Source organism: Cetorhinus maximus, chromosome 4 (assembly GCF_964194155.1).
Source record: "Cetorhinus maximus chromosome 4, sCetMax3.hap1.1, whole genome shotgun sequence".
NCBI classification, from domain to species: Eukaryota; Metazoa; Chordata; class Chondrichthyes; order Lamniformes; family Cetorhinidae; genus Cetorhinus; species Cetorhinus maximus.
In genome coordinates this window covers 168,192,205-168,207,545 of record NC_135882.1, presented here as the reverse complement: position 1 = coordinate 168,207,545, position 15,341 = coordinate 168,192,205, and the positions used below count along the sequence as shown (strand labels likewise).

Below are 15,341 nucleotides of genomic sequence, written 5' to 3'. Positions count from 1 at the left end.
GGACAACAGGCAGCTCTACCATGCTGAGGATCCCAGGTAAGTCTGGATATTATCTGAGTCTTGATATCACTCTCATCCAACCCTGCATAACTTTTACCAAAATATAAATTGATTTTTAGTTCTTGGCAAACGAAACCATTTTTAAAAAGCAAGACAATGGATTGTAATAATGGCTCTCCCTCCTCCTTAGGGAGGAAGATGAAGCATCCCAATGTGCAGTCCCCATCTCAACAGTCCTTATTAAGCAAATCGTCCGTGGACCACAAAGCGATTGTACTGTTGGCAAGTTGCTGTCAGAGTTCTACAATATGAACACTGATGAACAGCCCCCATGGCCCTACATAACAAAGGAAACTGACAGGTAATGCAGTAAAATCCTGCACTTTCTACTTACTGTGCCTCTAGCACTTAGGGACTATGCTAAATATTTGATGCAAATGGATGCAATTAGAGTGTCTATAACTTTGGTATACTTAAGCTGAAATATCCTTTAATCAGAAGGCGCATAACTATTGCCAGATATGAACAATTGTGCCTAATAATGTTTCGTATAGCTTTTTAGTGTCTTCTTTTATCAAATTCTTTACATTTTCAGTGGATTAAGAAAAATTCTTCGGGGAGGAGGCAGTCTGAATTTAAACTGTATGAACTTGTTTCTGAAAGAGCTTACCCTGTATCATTTGTATTCATGAAAATATTTATTTTGGAGATAAAACATATACACTTACAATGCTTTGGTTATAAAGTGACCATTTTCTTTGCAAGTCTGTCATGGTTTTGTGAGAGTCATTTGATCCCCGAACTGGCTTTTTAAAGTTCTGAGTCAAAACATTATATCAACTGGTAATCCACAGCTAAGAAGATAAATGTCATTTTAGCTAGGTCTGGGAAGATTGTACAGTAACACAAAAGAATTTGTGGATAATCTTTGTGTAATCATTTTCTGGCAACCTTTTAAAAGCCAGAACAATTTTTAAGGATCTGCCACTTTTGACATGAAGAATTATGACAGCTTAAATACTTGTTTCAAGCACATAACTGCCAGCAAGGATAATGAAGAACTAATCTGTTTCTTTTGATGTGTGTTTGAACCAAGCAGCAAAAACAGCAGTGAGCTGCTTGCTCAGTGGGACAGTCCAATGCAAGTTAAGCTGTCTGCCTGGAAGCCCTGTCTTAATACACTTCTTGTTGAACTGCTACCCTGGGCCTTGTTTGTCAACCAATCCAAATGGGACCTCTGGCTCTTCGAAGGCGAGAAGATAGTCGTGCAGGTTCCTGCTGGGAAAATAATTGTGCCCCCAAACTTTCAGGTACATGTGTTGACAAATTTTCTTTGTATTTTCAAAAAGAAAAAGCTTTTGTGTTTTTAGAAAGGGCTGTGTTTTTAGTTTCTGGGAAAGGTTTGTGGTGTACCTTCGTGCCTACTAAGAGCTGAACTAACAATTTGACTGAATACCCATATCAGCCTGAACGTTGAAAAAAAAAAACCTGCTTCCAAGCTGTTGGCCTGCATAAGTCAAATGGATCCCAGATAGGATCTTAATTTTAGTTTTTCACAGGAATATAAGTGATGCTGACAAGGCCATCATTTCCAACCCATCGCTAATTTCCCTTGGCTCACCACCACCTTGAATACAACTGAGCGCTTTGCTCGGCCGTTTCAGAGGGCAATTAAGATTCAGCCACAATTTCTGAGAGTCTTGGGTCATCGATAAGTCAGATTGAGAAAGGGGGGCAGATCTCCCTGCCCTAAAGGATATTAGTGAACCAGATGGATTTTTCTGGCAACCTGATAGATGCATGATCACCATCACTGAGATTAGCTTTTTATTCAAGATTTATTTAATTTAAATTCCCCAGCTGCCTTGGTGGGATTTGAATTTATTTATTTAATCTACTTTAAAAAAAATGAAAACTAGGTGGTACATTGGTGCTCTAGCACTGTGCCACAGCCTGGAAAGACCCTGCCTATGTCCCCATGACAACTTTACCCCACTCTTAGGTATACTGTCCACCTGGTTCCTGTTGGAGGCAAGATGTTACCACATGGACAAAGAAAGTTAGAGAATGAGTCATTGAGGCAAAACATGCACGTTCCCTGTTATGCTTAAAGACTGTACTTTTAACAATTCTTACAAGAATCTTACAGCACAAAAGGATGACATTCAGACCATCATGTAAGAGCTATTCAATTATTCTCACTCCCCTGCTCTTGTCCTTGTAGCCCTGCAAGTTTCTTCCCTTTAAGTAATTAGCTAATTCCCTTTTCAAAGTTACCATTAAATGTCCTTCCGTCATTGGAGAGGAGGAGCCCATTTAACCCTTCAAGTTCATTCTGCCATTCAGTGAGATCTTTCTCCATGGCTATAGGAAGAAGCTTTACTCTAGAGGCTCCACTTCTCTTAATATCTTTGGTTAACAAAACTCTACCAATCTTATATTTAACATTAATGGTTGACCTAGCATCAACTGCATCTTGCAGAACAGAGTTCTAAATTTCTACTATCCTTGGCGTTTTCTAACATGGTTTCTGAAAAGCTCTAGTTTCTAGGCTGTATCCCCTAATCCTAGCCTCCCCAATCAGTGGCGATAATGTATTTCTGCCCTATTGGTTCCTATTTGGACCTTGAAAACTTCATTCAAAATTGCCCTTTCAGGCAGTACATTCTGGACCATAACTTTTTTTTACTCATTCATGGGATGTGGGCATCGCTGGCTGGGCCAGCATTTATTGCCCATCCCTAATTGCCCTTGAGAAGGTGGTGATGAGCTGCCTTCTGGAACTTCTGCAGTTCATGTGGTGTAGGTACACTCACAGTGCTGTTAGGGAGGGAGTTCCAGGATTTTCCAGGAGAGTTCCAGTGAAAGTGAAGAATTGGCAATATATTTCCAAGTCAGGATGTTGAGTGGCTTGGAGGAGAATTTCCAGGTGGTGATGTTCCCATGTGTCTGCTGCCCTTGTCCTTCTAGGTTAGGGGTGGGGAACCTATGGTCCTTGGCCTGGATCTATGGTCTGGATCAGGCAACGGGCGGGCTCGGCGGGAGCAGGTGGGGGTGGTCGCGGCGCCACCATTTTATGCGAGCGGGCCAATTAAAGCCCACCCAGTGTAACACGCGAGCCATAGCGCTCAGCGCTGACTGTGTCACATGAGATGGGACATGTTTTTATGGGCAGAAATTTCCACTCACCGACCCGAAAATTTTTCCCTATATTTCGGAAAATGTTTTTATTTATTTAATAAAAGCTTTAGGAAACCTCATCCCGCTCGTGGATGAGGTTTCCCAAAAAATGCGAAGGCTGCTTGGCCTTTTTGCCTGCCCGCCAACCTTAAGGTTGGACGGGCAGCATTAACAATTCTATCAGTTTCTTTCTTAATGGCCTTAATAGGCCATTTACATATCAGCGGGCGTGCAACCGACTCTGAATGAAATATCACGGGACTGCGTGATGATATTAGGACACATGCCCGTTGTCATCGCACGTCATTTTACACGTTGGTGTGCTGGGCCTGCCCCCGCACGCCAACTGAAAAATCCTGCCCTATGATATCATAGGTCTGACCAAGACTTGGCTAAATGAAAGGCAGGATTGGCAGCTCAACATTCCTGGTTATAGGGTATTCAGATGAGATAGACAGGGGGATAGGAGAGGAGGTGGGGGGGAGGGGGGGTCACAATATTGATTAAGGAATCAATTATAGCAGAGAGCAGGGATGATATCTTGGAAGGATCATCAAATGAGACCATGTGGGTAGAAGTGAAAAACATAAAAGGGGCAAACAAGCCGTTGGGTGTGTACTATAGGCCCCCAAACAGTCAGGGAGAGATAGAGGATCAAATGTGTAATCAAATTTCAGAGAAGTGTAAGAATGATAAGGCAGTAAAAGTAGGGGATTTTAACTACCCAAATATTAACTGAGATGGTTTTAGTGTGCAAGGTAGGGAGGGAGCAGAATTCTTAAATTGCATCCAGAAGAACTTTTTTAGCCAGTACGTAGAAAGCCCAACAAGGGAGGGGGCAGTTCTGGACCTAGTATTCGGAAATGAGCCCGGACAGGTGGAAGGCATATCAATAGGGGAGTATTTTGGAGATAGTGACCAGAACAACCAGAACTCAGTTAGATTTAGGATAATTATGGAAAAGGATAATTTTAGGCCGGGAATAACAGTGCTAAACTGGGGAAAGGCTAATTTTACTAAGATGAGATACAATTTGGCCCAAGTGGGCTGGGAGCAGCTACTTGCAGATAAAACTGTGCCAGAGAAGTGGGAGGCATTCAAGAAGGAAATAGCAAGAGTACAGGGCAAATATGTTCCCGTAAAGACAAAGGGGAGGATCAAGTCCAGAGAACCCTGGATGTCAAGGGACGTAAAGGTTAGGATTAAGAAAAAAAAGATACCGAGGGCTCAATATGGCAGAATCCCTCGGAAGTATAAAAAGTGCAGGGGGGGATCTTAAAAAGGAAATTAGGAAAGCTAAGAGAGTGCATGAGAAAGCATTGGTGGGTAGAATAAACGAAAACACAAAGGGGCTTTTTAAATATATAAAGAGCAAGAGAATATCTAGAGAAAGATATTCTAGGGCCAATTAGGGACCATAGAGGTAATGTGTGTGTGGACTCGGAAGACCTGACTACAGTCCTCAATGAATACTTTGTGTCGGTCTTCACAATGGAAAAGGACAACGCAGGTATAGATATCAGGGTGGAGGACTGTGAAATATTAGAAGAAATTAACATAAATAGAGAGGAGGTACTAGCGGATTTAACGGCCTTAAGAGTGATAAATCCGCAGGCCCGGATGAGATGTATCCCAGACAGTTGGGGGAGGCAAGAGAAGAGATATCAGGAGCCCTGGCAGTAATTTTCCAATCCTCTCTGGCCACAGGCGAGGTGCCAGAGGACTGGAGGACTGCTAACGTCCCATTATTTTAAAAAGGGAGGAAGGGATAGACCAGGAAATTACAGGCCAGTCAGTCTGGTGGTGGGGAAGTTGCAAGAAAGAACTTTGAGGAACAGAATATATCTGCATTTGGAGAGACATGGATTAATCAGGGATGGTCAGCATGGATTTGTTAAAGGAAGGCCATGTTTGGCAAATTTGATCGGAATTTTTGTGGAGGTAACCAGGAGTGTTGATGAAGGTAATGCATTTGATGTGGTCTACAGGGACTTTAGCAAGGCTTTTGATAGGGTCCTTCATGGCAGACTGGTCAAGAAAGTAAGAGCCCATGGGATCCAAGGCAAAGTGGCACATTGGATCCAAAGTTGGCTGAGAGGCAGGAAGCAGAGGGTGATGGTAGAGGGATGTTTCCGTGACTGAAAGTCTACTTCCAGTGGGGTTCCGCAGGGCTCAGTGCTGGAGCCCTTGCTGTTTGTGGTGTACATAAATGATTTGGACTTAAATGTAGGAGGGTATGATCAAGAAGCTCGTGGAGAAAATTGGTAGGGTGATAAATAGTGAGGATAGCTGCAGGAGGATTCCAATGGACTGATCAGATGGGCAGAGCAGTGACAAATGGAGTTCAACCCAGCAAAGTGTGAGGTAATGCACTTGGTGAGGACAAGGCAAAGGATTACACTATGAATTGTAGGACCCTGGAAAGTACTGAAGATCAGAGATGAGGTCAGCCTTCCTTACCAACATCTGGGGGCTAGTGTCAAAATTGGGAGAGCTGTCTCACATACTAGTCAAACAACAACCTGACATAGTCATAATCACGGAGTCATACCTTACAGATAATGTCCTAGACACCACCATCACCATCCCTGGATATGTCCTGTCCCACCGGCATGGCAGGCCTAGCAGAGGTGACAGCACAGTGGCATACAGTCTGGAGGGAGTTGCCCTGGGAGTACTCAGCATCGACTCCAGACCCCATGAAGTCTCATGGCATCAGGTCAAACAAGGGCAAGGAAAGCTCCTGCTGATTACCACGTACCATGCCCGACCTCCTTTTCAATACTCCTCCATGTTCAACACCACTTGGAGGAAGCACTGAGAGTGGTAAGGGCATAAAATGCACTCTGGGCAGGGGGCTTCAAAGTCCATCACCAACAGTGGCTCGGTAGCACCACTACATATTGGTGTGCATATCCACAGATCCCTGAAGGTAGCAGGGGAGGTAGATTAGGTAGATGAGGCGGTTAAGAAGGCATATGGGATACTTGCCTTTATTAGCCAAGGCGTAGAATACAAGAGCAGGGAGGTTCTGCTGGAACTGTATAAAACATTGATTAGGCCACAGCTGGAGTATTGCGTGCAGTTCTGGAATCCACATTATAGGAAGGATGTGATTGCACTGGAGAGAGTGCAGAGGAGATTCACCAGGATGCTGCCTGGGCTGGAGGGTTTGAGCTATGAGGAGCGATTGGATAGGCTGGGGTTGTCTTCCTTGGAGCAGCAAAGGTTGAGCAAAGGACCTGATAGAGGTGTATAAGATTATGAGGGGCATCGATAGGGTGGATAGGAAGGCACTTTTTCCATTGAAAGAGAGGTCAATAACCAGGGGGCATAGATTTAAGGTAAGAGATAGAAAACTAACAGGGGAGCTGAGGAGAAATTTTTTCACCCAGAGGGTGGTGGGAGTAGAATTCACTGCCTGAAAGGGTGGTTGAGTCAGAAACTCTCGTAACATTTAAGAAGTATTTAGATATTCACTTGCATTGCCATAGCTTCCAGGGCTATGGGCCAAGCGCTGGAAAATGGGAATTGTGTGGTCAGATCTTCGTAGACCAGTGCAGACACGATGGGCTGAATGGCCTCCTTCTGTGCTGTAAACGTTTGAATCTATGGATCCAACCTGTTGTACAGCCCATCACAAGATTTCTAAAAATGTAGAGGTTTGACAGTAGCGCCTTCAAAATAACATTTATCACCATCATTACGAATTTGCTTTGGCAAAATTACTATAATAATATTTAACAATATAATGTTCAAATTCAGCCATCAGATTAAAATATCAGGTGAGCTGAACGTTTCTGTATTCTCTCTAAAAGAACTAAATTAAGTTGATTTTTGTTTGTGTGTGGCCCACGATGCATTTTGTCTGTGTGTGAACGGCCCCTGATCAGAAGATGGTCCCCTACCCCGTTCTAGATGGTCATGGTCATGGGTTTGGAAGGAGCTGTCTAAGGAGCCTTGGTGAGTTGCTGCAGTGCATCTTGTAGATGGTACACACTGCTCTCACTGTGTGCTGGTGATGGAGGGGAGTGAATGTTTGTGGATGGGGTGCCAATCAAGCGGGCTGCTTTGTCCTGGATTGTGTCAAGTTTCTTGAGTGCTGTTGGAGCTGCAGTCAAGTGCAGAGTATCCCATCACACTCCTGACTTGTGCCTTGTAGATGGTGGACAGGCTTTGGGGAGTCAGGAGGTGAGTTACCTGCCAGCGGATTCCTGGCCCCTGACCTGCTCTGGTAGCTGTAGTATATTTATGTCTAGTCCAGTTCAGTTTCTGGTCAATGGTTTTGCTAGGGCTCCTTGAAGCCACACTCTGTCAAATGCTGCCTTGATGTCAAGGGCAGCTACTCTGACCTCACCTCTGGAATTCAGCTCTTTTGTCCATGTTTGAACCAGGGCTGTAATGAGGTCAGGAGCTGAGTGGTCCTGGCAGACCCCAAACTGAGTGTCAGTGGACAGGTTATTGCTAAGCAAGTGCTGCTTGATAGCACTGGTGATGACCCCTCCCATCACTTTACTGATGATCGAGAGTAGGCTGATAGGACAGTAATTGGCCTGGTTGGCTTTGTCCTGCTTTTTTGTGTACAGGACATACCTGGGCAATTTTCCACATTTCTGGGTAGATGCCATTGCTGTAGCTGTACAGGAACATCTTGGTTAGGGGCACCTACTGCATACCGAGTCTAGCAGTTATGTCCTTTAGGTCCCAGCCAGCCCGGTCTGTAGTGGTGCTACCGAGCCACTGTTGGTGATGGACTTTGAAGCCCCCCACCCAGAGTGCATTTTATGCCCTTACCACTCTCAGTGCTTCCTCCAAGTGGTGTTCAACATGGAGGAATATTGAAAAAGAGGTCAGGCACGGTACGTGGTAATCAGCAGGAGCTTTCCTTGCCCTTGTTTGACCTAATGCCATGAGACTTCATGGGGTCTGGAGTCGATGCTGAGTACTCCCAGGGCAACTCCCTCCAGACTGTATGCCACTGTGCTGTCACCTCTGCTAGGCCTGCCCTGCCAGTGGGACAGGACATATCCAGGGATGGTGATGGTAGTGTCTAGGACATTATCTGTAAGGTATGACTCCGTGATTATGACTATGTCAGGTTGTTGTTTGACTAGTCTGTGAGACAGCTCTCCCAATTTTGACACTAGCCCCCAGATGTTGGTAAGGAAGGCTTTGCAGGGGTGACAGGGCTGAGTTTGCCGTTGTCGCTTCCGGTGCCTAGGCCGATGCCGGGTGGTCCATTTGGTTCCATTCCTTTTACATTTCATAGAGGTTTAAACAACTGAGTGGCTCGCTGGACCATTTCAGAGAGCAGTTGAGTCAACCACATTGCTTTGGATCTGGAGTCACATGTAAGCCAAACTAGATAAGGACGGCAGATTTCCTTCCCTAAAGGGGCATTGGTGATCCAGATGGGTTTTTAATGACAATCGACAATGGTTCCGTAGGCATCATTAGACTTTTAATTGTAGATTTTTATTAAATTCAAATTTCACCGTCTGCCGTGGTGGGATTTAAACCCGAGTCCCCAGAGCATTACCCTGGGTCACTGTGCCACTGCCTCCCCCACTGCCTCATAAACATTATCTCCTCATGGGACCAGGTTGTCTACCATGTCCTCAGGAGTTGGAAATAGCATACCACCTGAAAAAAAAGAGAGGAAAAATCATTTTTTAAAAATGTAGGCAATTTTAATTAGGTTCAAATGCTGGATAATTAACCTAGGAAAAAAAAACACGAAATGCCACTCAAAATCCTTTGAAAAAGCCATAAAATAAACAGCACTGTAATTATTTTTTAACTATTCTTTTCAGGAGCCTTTTCAGATTGGTATCTATTGGGCCAGCACAAACACTGTACACAAATCGACAGCATTCCAACTTGTGCATGATGTCACATCCCCCAAGTGGAAGGATTATCCCATCACTGATGTCATTACGCTGGATGAGGAAGGGATTGCTGATGCAGATGTAAAACTTGGAACCTTTCCCGATCATCAGAAGGTCTGTTTGCAATAACTGAACCTTTGCTTGCACCTCGGGGAACATTTAGAAGCCAGTCTAGGCAATTTTCTGTTGGGACATTAGTACGGTATCTAAAACAGTAAGCAAAAACTCCCTTTCCGCATGGCCATAGGACAAAAATTTGTACTGGATGCTGCACCACATCCTTTCCAGCTCTTACTGGTGCTTGTATTTTCTAAGAGGGCCCAGGTGCATGAACTCCCAGAAAATTGCTGTTCTTCTAACATTAGAAACTGTCGGATTTTGGTTTGCTGTAAACACTTTTTCACTCCCTGACTAGATTATTAGGAATGTAGGAACAGGAGTAGGCCATTCAGCTGCTCCGGCCTGTTTCACCACTCAACTAGATCATGGCTGTCTTATGTCTTAACTGTATCTATCTGTCTTGATTCTGTAACCCTTAATACCCTTGTGCAACAAAAATCTCTGTTTTGAAATTTTTAGCTTTTTGGGGCAAGATTTCCACTGCCCTTTGTGTGAAGAAGTGCTACCTGATGTCACCCCTGAACAGCCCGGTTCTAATTTCAAAGACACACGCCTTTATTCTGGGCTCCCCTAACACAGGAAATAGTTTCTCTCCTTGCACCCTTTTAATCATTTTAAACACCTCATTTAGATCATCCCTTAATCTTCTATACTTAAGGAGTACAAGCCTAGCCTATGTAACTTATCCTCATAATTGAACCCATTTAGCACCGCCGCAACCCTCCCACCCCCCCAACCCCTCCGACAGATATCACTCTGGTGAATCTGTGCTGCATCCTCCAAAGCCCGTATATCCTTCTTGAAGTGCCCAGACTGTATACAGTAATCCAGATGAAGTCTAACCAGAGCTCTGTACCACTGTAGAGTAGCTTCCACCTCCTTGAGTTAAAACCCAACTTTTAAATGATTTAAACTATAAGCCTTTTAAACTATTTTTGTTCCTGGCCACTAATGCTTGGTGATTTCCATACACGGACTCCTGAATCTCTCTGCCCCTCCTTAGCTCCTAGCTTTTCACCATTTGGTAAATACCTTTACTATTCTTTATTAGGTCCAAAGTGGGTGACTTCACAATAGCCTTTCTTTATCTGGGAAAAAAAAAGTAACATTGGTTGAATCTACGCTCAACAGACCTAACTGACTACACTGCTTCCCTAAGAAGTTGTTTAAACAACACCACACCTCAATCATGCACGCATTGTACCTTTTTTGTCCCACCTTTCACACAGGCTTTCTTCTCTTTCTCCCAAAACTCCTTTCCTACTAAGAGATAGTTTACCCCTCCCCCGTCTCTCTGTTTACAGAAACATGGCTGCACTTTCACCAGTGCACCATCTCCCCTTTGTCCTTCAAAAGATTGCTTATTTTCCAACCCAAATGATGGTACGTGTACATTTTCCTTCCAATGCAAACGCTCCTGCTCTCCCCTAAAATCTTTTGAATGCCCTCAACAATATGATGGGCTGTCATTCCACTACTAAGGCACTGATACACTCAGCGTGCTATGTTTTAATTTCATTCAAATTTGTCATTGTTCCACCATTCGCGCTGGCACCTTCAGTTTCTCTTTATTTACTCTACCTAAACCCTTCATGATTTTTAAACACTTATATCGAATCTCCTCTTAGGCTTCTCTGCTCTAAGGAGAACAACCCTAGCTTCTCCAATCTATCAAATGTAATCCCTCATCTCTGGAACCCTTCCAGTAAACCTCTTCTGTAACCTCTCCAAAACCTTCACATCCTTCATAAAGTGTGGAGTCCAGAATTGAGCGCAGTACTCCAGCTGGGGCCATAGTTTTGTTTTATGAAGATATTTAGTATAATTTCTTTGCTTTTGTACTCTGTGCCTCTATTTATAAAGCCCATGAAGCAGGCTGCTTTGTTTACTGTGTTGTTAACTTGTCCCGCCATGTTCAAAGATTGATGCACAAACACCTCCAGGTATGTAAGTTCTTACACTGCCTTTAAAATTGTACCATTTGGCTTGTATTGTCTTGCATTGCAACGCTGTATACCTTCCTCACACCACTGACTATTCTGCCTCGCACCACTATCTATCTCAACTCGCACCGTAGTATATCATTTGAATTAGGCCCTCATTAAGGTTGCTATGTATTATAACTAATCCTGTATGAAATTGTATGATAGCAGTTAACCATGAATGGGAATTATTTACGTATTCCCTTTTTCATGCTGCAAATGCCGTAGGGACCTCAGTACCAAGGTCATTGGGAAGACAGTGAGTGTCTAATGTTTTGATTGCAAAGTTACTTACCTACATAGCAATAGTGTCTCCACTTCAAGAGTAGTTCATTGGCTGTGAGGCGTTTTGGGATGTCCCAGGTACGGATATGACATTATGTAAATGCAAATTCTTTTTGTTCATTGTCTGTTTTGCTGACGTGTTCCCTGTGTTTCTGCAGTTGTGTCAGTTCTGTATATCTTCAGTAGTACGACATGGGATTCAGATTCTGGTGATTGAGGACAAGACAGTGATAATGAACACCACCAGTCTTAAAATCTACTATCGACCTATGCTTATCTTCCCAGAACGAACAACACGTAAAGAGGTACAAGTTACAGAAATCAATATAAGAAAGGTTCTTTACTTAGTCAAAACTATGACACCAGTAAACATGTATATTTAACCCAAGTTATGAATGTATGATGACGGTCGCTATGATTGTGAAGAATTGAGCTTTTTGGCTGGTAAATCCAAGTTAATGTTTTTGTCTCGTTTGACATTTCCTCTTGAATCAGCTTGAATTAGCTTCTCCCTTTGGTAGCGAGTTCTACATTTTAACAATTCTCTGGGCAAAGAAATTTCTTCTAAATTTCCTATTGGATTTATTAGTGACTATTTTACATTTATGGTCCCTAGTTTTGCTCTCACCCTCAGGTTGAAGTGTCAGCTCTGCATCAACCCCATCGAACTCTTTTATAATCTTGAAGACCTCTATCAGGTTACCCCTCAGTCTTCTCTTTTCTAATTCAATGCCAGAACAGGCTGGAGAAGCTGAATCGCCAACTTCTCTTCTTATGTTCCTGTTGCAGGAGATTTCTGTAGTCTGGACTTAACCAAATAAGCAGTGGAATGGATACAGAGAAAGGGCACAAATTACCAGAATTACAGCAAAGTGTTGCAATTATCACATACAGCTGTACCAGGTGTTTCTCATTTTGCAATGATGCTAGTCATTTTTTGCATGTGTATTTGGCTTCAAGTTCTTCACTGCTCAACAATAGAAGCCAAGAGGCTAAGGGTAATAGTCTCAGGATAAGGGGTTGGCAATTTAGGACTGAATACAGGAGAAATTTCTTGACTCTGAGGGCTGTGAATCTTTGGAATTTTCTACCTCATTGGGCTGTGGATACTCAAACATTGAATGTAAGCCATGGGCAGGGTAAGGTTCCCAAAAGCTAATAAAAATGAAATAAAAGTTTTAAAATTTATTAAACAACATGTCCCTGCTCATGTGACAGAGTCATGTTTTATAACATTTTTCAATTGTTTATTTTTTTTTAAACTCTTCATCTTCCTGAGGCAGCTCTGTGCCTCAGGGAGATTCTGAAGCGCACATTTCGCGTGCGTGCGCGAAGTTCACCCTTACCCGCTCGTCGTCCTCCCCTGCCCGCACAAGCAGCGCTGAGCGCTGCCACTCGTATTTCACGCTGGCCGGGCATTAATTGGCCTGCAAGCATGAAATCGCCTTCCGGCCTCGATCACGGGCGGTGGTCGGCTTCCCAATTGCCTCAGCCCAGCCTGCCCAACAGTGGCTAAATTCTGCCCTCTATTTAAGAATGAGATTGGTAGCTTTTTGGACATTAAGGGAATTAGGAGGTGTGGGGATAGGGAAGGAGAGCAGAGGCCAGATAGAAAATCAGCCGTGACCTTATTGAAAAGCTGGGCAGGATCATGAAGTCATATGGCCAGCTCCAGCTTCTATTTCTTAAGATCTTATATTTTAACAAGGGTTTTACATGAGAGTTTTCAGTAAAGATATGGATATTATAGGTTAATTTTTATAATCCCTGCTTGATGTCATAGAATAGAATCATAGAAAGTTTATGGCTCAGAAAGAGGCCATTTGGCCCATCGTGTCTGTGCCGGCCGAAAAACAAGCACCCAGTCCAATCCCACTTTCCAGCGTTTTGTCCGTAGCCTTGCAGGTTACAGCACTTGAGGCGCATATCCAGACACCATTTAAAAGAGTTGAGGGTTCCTGCCTCTACTTTCCTTTTAGGCGGTGAGATCCAGACCTCTACTACCCCCTGGGTGAAAAGAACCTTTCCTCATCTCCCCTCTAATCTTTCTACCAGTCACTTTAAACCGATAGCCACTGACCTCCCTGCTAAAGTAAACAAGCCCTTCCCAGCCACTTTATCCAGACCCCTCACAATTTTGCACATCTCAATCAGATCTCAGTCCTCAGATCAATTTGCCCTCCTGGTTTGATATTGTTTGAGAGTTTGTTCAGTTGGACTAAATTTTCTCAAGGTGGGTGATGGAACGAGTGATGGAGCCACCTGCCCAATGTCTTCACTCTGAAGGCCGAACCGATTTGATTTTCAGGCCATATTTAAATTTTATCACAGTGTTGCCCACACATTGCCAGGGGCGGCACACTGCCCAACTAACTGGAGGGCAGCATTTCCAGTGGCACCTGTTTAAAGCGTGACTGCCCCTCTTACAGCTGTCCTTTTCCTCCCCGTCAAGTTTTTGCTGTCTAGCAAGAATCAGGCACTTACACTTCATGGGAAAGAGCGCCTCAATCTAACGGCCTGTCCGTGGAGTTCTTTGTTTTGAGCAGTGGAAAGCATAAAGTTGGGTCCTCTTCCCCTCAGATGGTGGGAGAATGCCGAGGCAGACTCTTCGACAAGCCTGGCAGGAATGTGGCTAAAAATAAAGCTGGGCTTCCAAAACAATCTTCCGAGCCACCATTAAAGTATTCTACTATTAACTTTGATGCATATAATTGTAAATATGATAGCTTCTCTTCAGTTGCATGACTCAAATTGGCAACCTGCACATCCTGTACTGCTATAGATTACAGATAGCAGTCTCAGCAGATCTTGTTTAACTGACAAATCTTTTACCAATTTTCAGCTATTTAAAAATATGGGCATAACTAATTATTGGATGAATTCCTTTCAAAATTTGACATACCTCTGTCTCATAATGGCCTTCAATGTAACTTCAGTAACTCGTGAAGTCATTAACAGATTTACACTCAATTTCAGTGTATAGCTTTTTGTATTATGACTATTTGAAGAGTAATTCTGTTGTAACTTGAGATGACTGCCTTTGTTATATTAATCTTTGGTGACCACTCAGTACCTTTGGCAAGTTGGCAGCTGTGGTCTTGTCATGTTACCCTGAGGGAAGTAATGCTGCCCCTTGCACTCTTGTTAAATGTCAACAGATGACACACTCGTTGAAGTAAAGTGTTTATATACATTTCACAACAAGTAAGAAATTCTAATAACAGCCACTTTCCAGCTAGACAGTTGTTTTAAAAATAAAGGAAAAAAGTAGCACAGGTCACACACAAAGAGAGATATGCATTTTTTTTTTAGATTGAAAAGCAGTGAGGAGTATGGCAGCCATAAACCTTTTGCATCTCTGATCCTCCAGACAGTAGGCTCAGCCTTTGCAGGATTATGTTTAGGAGGTAGTGGGTGACTTTACTCATGGTTTTTTTTCTCTCAGAAAGGTAGGATGTTACTGTTTTGCGTTACTCCATGTACTGACACAGCGATGAGATCATTAAGAGACTGAGATAGAGGTTTAAAGAAATGTCTTCATTTGGAGAACAGTTGGGACATGGTTTGCAGTGCAGATCCAATGGGACAGCGCACGAGCTGTTGTGTTACATATGTCACCAATAAAAGGTGTACAAATTTTCTTGTGTTGTGTACTCCCAGTCCTTCCTGCCCCACCACCACCATGCTTCAAAGCAGATAGAATTTACAGCACAGAAACAAACCATTCAGCCCAACTGCTCAGACACACTGTTTACGGGCTCCTCTCACCCTATATAATTAGATCTTTCACCACAGTGAATCACGTGCCATTATGAGAAACCATGGCCTCACCTCTCCTGATATTTGCAATCACCTTCAACCCCACAGCTCTCTGAGATATCTGCGC

The 15,341-nt window shown here is 43.4% G+C and overlaps 1 protein-coding gene across 3 annotated transcripts in view; it reads left to right on the top strand.

Annotated features, from left to right (window-relative positions):
• The window catches only part of vps13b (vacuolar protein sorting 13 homolog B), a 1,109,808-nt gene that overhangs the window by 1,045,451 nt on the left and 49,016 nt on the right, over positions 1 to 15,341 (top strand). For 2 of the 3 annotated variants that reach the window (XM_078541117.1, XM_078541118.1), the window contains exons 48-51: positions 191 to 361; positions 1,097 to 1,310; positions 8,994 to 9,182; positions 11,614 to 11,760. In XM_078541117.1, the coding sequence (XP_078397243.1) occupies positions 191 to 361; positions 1,097 to 1,310; positions 8,994 to 9,182; positions 11,614 to 11,760 (721 nt within the window). The remainder of the gene's footprint in view (positions 1 to 190; positions 362 to 1,096; positions 1,311 to 8,993; positions 9,183 to 11,613; positions 11,761 to 15,341) is intronic. The other variant, XM_078541119.1, reaches the window with a different exon arrangement.